The sequence below is a fragment of the Engraulis encrasicolus genome, chromosome 4 (genome assembly GCF_034702125.1).
Source record: "Engraulis encrasicolus isolate BLACKSEA-1 chromosome 4, IST_EnEncr_1.0, whole genome shotgun sequence".
In the NCBI taxonomy this organism is placed as follows: domain Eukaryota; kingdom Metazoa; phylum Chordata; class Actinopteri; order Clupeiformes; family Engraulidae; genus Engraulis; species Engraulis encrasicolus.
In genome coordinates this window covers 21567984-21575320 of record NC_085860.1, presented here as the reverse complement: position 1 = coordinate 21575320, position 7337 = coordinate 21567984, and the positions used below count along the sequence as shown (strand labels likewise).

The window sequence follows — 7337 nt, the reverse complement described above, 5'->3', positions numbered from 1 at the left end:
AGGTGGTTCTACAAAGTATTAAGCAAAGGCTGTGAATACTTTTGTAAAAATGATTTCTTTGTTTTTTATTTTTTATAAATTTTCACAACTGTCAAGACAACTTATTTTTCACATGGTCATAATGGAATAATTTGTGTAAGATATTGACAACAGAGATTAATTTGTAGCATTTGGAATAAGGTTGTAAGATAATAAAATGTGAAAAAAGTGAAGCGCTGTGAATACTTTCTGGATTGACTGTATCCACCTAAGTTTCATGCAATTGCCATTACATAATTATGACAATTCATTTTATTTTGCTCATCCCGTATATAATTCATTCTTGGTTATATTTCATCTTGTTATAATTTTCAAAAAAAATCAATAATCGTGATTACGATTTTGACCAAAATAATAGTGATTATGATTTTTTTTTTCCATAATCGTGCAGCCCTAGTGGACATCCATGGTCAAAGGGTGAGAGAGAGATGGGCTTTAGATCTGAGGGTTTCAGGTTCGAGTCCCACCCTTCCACTCCCCATCTAATCTCACTCCATGGCTGAGGAGCCCATTCATTCACCCAAAGCTGACCCAAAGGGATGCACAAGAATTAGAAGAACATGAGTCGATAGACTGCAATAGAATGCGGGGCCGTAGGCCTAACCAGACATTTTCAAATACCAAGGTCAAATACTGTGTGCTGTACCGCGTGCTGTTCATTTAGAAAGCTTCAAACTCTTAAGTTTGTTTTCATGAATCGCTGCCTTGAGGACAAGTGGGGGTGGCGTGTACAGACTGAATTTATCACTGTCGATCATATCGATTTTCATCGTAGATACATTTTACATTACTGAAAATTACTGTTGCACTGATACCGATACCAGTATTGGCCGGGGCCCCAATACTCAGAGGTGTCAAAAGTAAAAGTAAAAGTACTTTTGTGGTGTAATTACAACACTAGCACATGGCATTACATAGCTGTTACACCATTTACTCCATTGTACCTAATGAGATAGACTGTGTTATTACTGAAAAACACTGAAAACCTAACAAGGATCCACCACAAACTTGATCCAACCAGTGCAGAGTTAGCTGATCGTAAGACAAGGGCATGGGTCTACTGGTTACTCAGATAAGTTACTTGTGTTGGAAGGAAACTTTTACTTTTGACACCTCTGCCAATACTGCACTAAAATGGTGGTATCGGTGAGTACCAACAAGTAGGGCACCGATACCATTTAGAGAGGCTCGTGTGACACTTGAACGCAGCCTTGAACTTAGTTATTTTATACCAGAGGTATTTAAAAAGTATAAAAAGTTATACTGGATTCACTTTGTACAGTATTAGTCTTTTTCCTGTTTCACAAAGGTAGGCAGCAGGCTGACAAACCATGATAGCAATGATGATACATCCAAGTAGTAGTCTATGCAGCTCTTCATACATAAATACATTTCAAACAGAGTAGAATCGGTATCGGCCGATACTGCACAGTCCGGTATCGGGGCCAAAAAAATGGTATCGGTGCAACACTACTGAAAATAAATACAGAGGACATGAGCTCGGTTTCCTCAATGGTAATTACGGCCATGATAGAATGCAAAGTGAGACAGTGAGCCTCTAAAAAGCAGCCAACATGTGCAAATGACAGAAACACTGTCACATAAACAGATGCTTGGTGTTTGTGAAGCACGCTGTCATGACTATTCATTGGGAGGGAAAAAAGGGATTTTAGAATAATGGTCTCATCAAAAAACAAGTTCACTGCTCCATGTAAAGAACATACACTATGTGTCAGTATGTGAAGAACAAAATATTGTGACTTGCATCCGATGTGTGGAGTACGTACTATGTAGGACATGGCCTTGGTGTGCTGACTTTGAAGGCCAAACAAGTCTTTCATTCCTGTTCTGTTGCAGAGCATGTACACCAAGTGGAAACACACTGGAGAACACCAGGCAGGAGAACACACTCCTTTGTCAAGAGTTAGAAGGGCTTTTAGAAAAGTATTGCAGACTAGGGTTTCTTAAAGGCCAACTTCCGATAAAACTCAGTTTTACTCACTCCTTTCGAAGATCGGACGGTCACCCCAAGTTAAACTCACTTGCAAGGCTCTCATAGCGGTGCGTCAACTCTCCTGGCTGTGTTTCCCGGTGTTTCCCAATTTACATAAATAATGCAGAGAAACGAGCGAATCACGAAAGCCTTTCTGTGTTTCGTCACGTCGAAAGAAGGCGTAGCCCACAAAGGTTTATATCGACCCATTTATCTAAAAACATGTCGAGTAATTTTTTTCTGCTTGTTTTCAAAACAAGCAACGTCTGGTGGCCCGAAACATAGCTTAGCTTAGCTATCAGCTGGTTGCTACTCTCAGGTACACACACACCACAAAGCCTCATACATAAAGCCTGCTCACTCCGGTTGCTCCGTGCCTACAGCTCGCCTAGGGGTCGCTGTCGAAAGAGCACAGCCCTGAATGGAGCCTGCACGCCTCCGTTGGCGCCCCTATAATGCAGTACCACCCGGGGAAGTGGCGACTCTGTTTCCCATTACATTCTCTCCAAGGGCTGGAGGACTGAGCCAATCAGAGACGCGTTTCTTTGAGAGCAGGAGGAGTGAGCCAATCAGAGACGCATTTCCACGAGAAACACGGAACACTCTCTCGTTTCTCCACAAGCCACCTTGCCAGCTTGCAAAAACGTCTTGAAACAAAGCAACCAGAACGTTTTTTAAAACAGGACCAACGCGTAACACATTCAATAACAATTGGGAACACAGCAATATTAATTAAATTACGTTGAGAGGCGATCTTTAACATCAATCAGAACTAATGCGGCGGTCCATTGGATGAGGAAGGAAATGTCTTTTTAATCTCCAAGTTCCAGTTGCTTACAACTAAACTTTGAAAAATATGACCTGGTTAAATAAATAAATTCCTCAAAGTGAATAACAAAAAGGTGTCCATAAGCCTAAGGCACCTGTAAAAAATGCCGAAGCCCTTTTTGGGAAAGGGTTCCCTCAGCCTATAAAAGACTAAACATCGGCCCTGCCGTGGCCAACCGGTAGGGCACTCGTCTGCCATGCCGCCGACCCGGGTTCAAATTGATTGGCTCTGCGGGCCACATGAAATGGCTCAGCGGGCCGCATGTGGCCCCCGGGCCTGAGTTTGCCCACCTTTGGTTTAGTAGTAGGAGCAGAGACGGTGTATTATGAATTATGTTAGAATTAAAAGAATCTTTGGTAGGAGTTTTCATGGCACTCACGTTGCGGAAGTCTCTGAAGGGCACGAACTGCACGATGTCCCTGACGGCCTCCTCACCAGTGTAGGAGCGCAGCACGCTGCTGTCGCCGTCCAGGAACTCCATGGCGGCGAAATCTGCGTTGCCCACGCCGATGATGATGATGGACATGGGCAGCTTGGCCGCTTGCACCACCGCGTCACGTGTCTCGTCCATGTCACTGATCACGCCGTCCGTGATTATCAGCAGGGTGAAATATTGCTGGGAGGGTGGAATAACGAGATAGAGAGAGAGAGGAGTGCAAAATCTGTCGTTTATATATGTGGTCATAGCAATTAACTTGATAAAATAGGTATTGTATGTGAGAGGGTGAGTGAAATGCAAAATCTGTCATTTTTCTGAGTGAATAAAGGCATGAATGAGTGAGTGAAATTCTGAATTCGAAATGGATTCTAGAATGAGCAGACGAATGGAATGGACGTCCATGTCACTGATCACACCATTCAGGATGATCAGCAAGGTGAAGGGGTGGATGGATGGTTTTTTTTTTAAAAGGGGGGGGGGGGTCGTCAGGGGTGGAAAATCTTTCATGTATATAGTAATCAGTGCTCTTAGAAAATGTATAGGCATGGGGGGCATGAATGAGTGGATGATGGGGAGAAGAGGAAATAAAAAGCAATGGATGAATACATAATCCACTAATGAATAAATGAAAGCATGATTCACTAATGAATGAAAGCATGCATGCATAATTCATTAATGAATAGATGGATGGATGGATGCAAATAAAATGAATGGATGGATGAATTTAAAAAGAAAAGGAAGAAGTGGAAAGGATGGAAGACAAAAAGAAAGACAGTATTTTGTGAGTACTGTATGTAGCCTACGTAGCTGTACTATCACAACAAAACTGCTCTAGAATTTGAACATTCCACAAACAGAAACAGACAGTGCAGTTCAGGCCATTTAAGATCCCTTTAGACAAGCGTAGCTGTGTTAACATCTGTTAGAGGGAGGGAGAGAGGAGAAAACATTGTTTCTGCTGATCATGAGGACAGAACAAGAGGATGGTGACAGCATGGGTGTATTCACATTAGAGTCGGGTAGAGTAGAGTAGAGTATCATGTATTAAAATCCCAAGGGGAATTAGTGTGTCCAGTAGCATACATAACTAAGACATACGTACAGAACAAATGCAGACATTACACACATCATTGCACATATACGTACTAACCATACAGCACACGCTTACGTACATTTAGCCAGATATCAGATCTCTCTCTCTCTCTCTCTCTCTCTCTCTCTCTCTCTCTCTCTCTCTCTCTCTCTCTCTCTCTCAAACACACACACACACACACACACACCAGTGGTTGGTGATGAGAAGAATAAGAGTGGCTCATCATATTTGCCATAGGAGAGTGGTAGGCCTACATAGCATAGAGCAGCCAAACAAGTCAGTAAATGGAAAAAAAACTGTCCAGGTGTTTCAAAAAGTCACGGTGGGTAGTCCAGATAAGAAAACAGGGTCAAGTAAGGGGATGCTACTAGGAGTGTAAATAATATTTAGTAAGGGGATGCAGATGCTCCCAGACTATCATAAAGAGCCATCATGGGAGAGCTGTTATATACATGTTATGAATGATGAATAGGGCAGTCATGGGTAAGCAGTTAGGGCATCAGACTTGTAGTCCAAAGGTTGCCGGTTCGACTCCCGACCCGCCAGGTTGCTGGGGGGCGTAATTAACCAGTGCTCTCCCCCATCCTCCTCCATGACTGAGGTACCCTGAGCATGGTACCACCTACCATCCTGCCGCACTGCTTCGTTGGGGCACCATTGGGGGCTGCCCGCTTGCATAAAGGCATACATGTGTGCAGTGAACAGGTGTGTGCTGTGGAGTGCTGTGTCACAATGACAATGGGAGTTGGAGTTGGAGTTGGAGTGAAAAAAGATAACGGTCAGCAACACTGTTCTATGCTCCCCAACAAAGTTTAATGGCACTACTGGCAGCGTAGAACAGTGTTGTGTGTGGGTGGGTGGGTGGCCATGCTAATAAAACACAATATAGGTTTTAATTTGAATTCGGAACGCCAATGAATTAAATGGCAAGATCAGAGTAAGATCAGACCATCTGCCACCCTCCACGGAGACTGATTCCTCTTGGCTTTTGCCAGACTGTTTGACGGAGTCAACAGTCGCTCTCGCCCAGGCTATGTGTGTGTGTTTTGTGGACCTTTCTCATTTCCTTTCAGTTTTCTTGTGTTTGATTCGGCACCTGTGCTACTGATGTGCGCGCATTCTCTGACTTTATTTGATTAGCTGTTATAGCGGTCATAGTACATTGTTAATATACGCCATTATGGGAGCTCATACACACTGAATATGGGCTGTGCTGTGGTAGGAGCTCTTATAACATCCACTGTGGAAGGAAGCTGGGCTGGACTGGGCCACAAAACTGGGCCAGGCATTTTCAGTCAAGGCCGATCCGCATTGAGAAAGACAATGAAGCCTGTGGCAATATTTTTTGTCATCTATTACAAGCTATTTTGACCACAACAGCCAAAATGATAGCCTGATTAACCAGCCTAAATGTGCCTAAAAAACATTTTGCCGTCCAGCAGTTGGCGCTGGTTTTCCAGGCTACCAAAATGAGTATTTAAATCTGACTCAGAGAGGTCAGTGGTGGCAGCATGAGGACCTATAGGCCTACCATAACATTGAGAGGGAGGACCAGGCCAAAATCAACAACAGTCCACCGGGCAAATGTCCTGTATGCCTTATGACCAATCCAGCCATGGACGGGAGCCTGTGGATAGGAGCTCTTACACAGGGTATGGATGGGTGACAGTGTGGGGGTGTGGTAGGCTCTCAACATCTCTCTCTCTCTCTCTCTCTCTCTCTCTCTCTCTCTCATTCTCTCTCTCTCTCTCTCTCTCTCCCTCTCTCTCTCTCTCTCTCTCTCTCTCTCTCTCTCTCTCTCTCTCTCTCTCCCTCGCAGTGTTTTTGTCAAGGGGCTCCTACAATGTGTACAGTAATTGTTTTAATGTATTGTAATTAGGCTCTCTGCAGTGTGTAGCAGATACATCTTATTATCTGCGTTGCACCCAGTACGGTTGCTGGGAGTTAGACGGGGGAGAGCAGAGTGCAGAGAATGGACCCAGAGAAAAAGGAGAAGGAGGAAGAGAAAGAGGAAGAGAAAGAACGCAAGAAAGAAAGAAAGAAAGAATGATTCGATACAGAATGAAAGAAATAAAGACAGAATGAAAAAAAGAACGACATGAAAAATACTGTAGCTTGATTTGTATTTGTAAATGTAAGTTGGTTTGGATGTAAGCATGCACTAGTTGTAAGGTAATGAAAATGCTTTTTCCCATGCTTAAAGGACCAGTCCACCTCACTTCAACAAATTGCTCATGTAGTTGAGTCCCAGTAAAATAGGATTTTTCGTCTATGTGCTTGCATTGCCTACTTTAACAGTACAGCCAAATTAAGTGTAGCAATGCAAGTCTATGGGAGCAAATAAAACATCATCAAAAGTACTTATAAGCTACTCTAAAATGAATGTAAGATTCACCAGAGTGCAAAACAGCTATACGTACTTAATCCCGTCCTGTGATCACTTGTGTCTTGATGCTAACGCTCCCATTTACTTCCAGTGATTATGCTAAGCGATGCTAATAATTCTGATACCAATAAATCTAAGTAGCCTACTGAAAACACTGAGAAGAAAATGTTATGCACATTCATGAGAGTAGTGCTTGGAAATACTGCAAATATGAGAAAATCAAAAAAGGGTGGACTGTTCCTTTAAGTGAAAGAGATGGAGTCCTGTGTTGGGGGATGGTGGTGATAGAATAAGTACAGTATTCGTGTATGCCGCTACCACTTCTGCTACGATTACTGTGTCTGCAACATGGCATCATACCAGATAGCACACAAACTTGAACCATCTATCGCGCTTGTGTATTATGACTTGGCATGTTAACTCATACTCCACAACTCCCTGTGACAGGTTAGGTTTAGGAATGTTTTTTTGTCAGGCCACAATTTTCCCTTTCTTGTTTCGCTGTTGTTGGCAAAAGTAAAGCATCAGAAAAGTTGCTTTACTGACAAATTAGCGTTA

At 43.0% G+C, this 7337-nt stretch overlaps 1 protein-coding gene across 2 annotated transcripts in view; it reads right to left on the bottom strand.

The window, feature by feature from the left end:
* cpne2 (copine II) overlaps positions 1–7337 on the bottom strand; it is a 101010-nt gene that overhangs the window by 2705 nt on the left and 90968 nt on the right. For both annotated transcript variants that reach the window (XM_063196880.1, XM_063196879.1), the window contains exon 15: positions 3241–3477. In XM_063196880.1, the coding sequence (XP_063052950.1) occupies positions 3241–3477 (237 nt within the window). The remainder of the gene's footprint in view (positions 1–3240; positions 3478–7337) is intronic.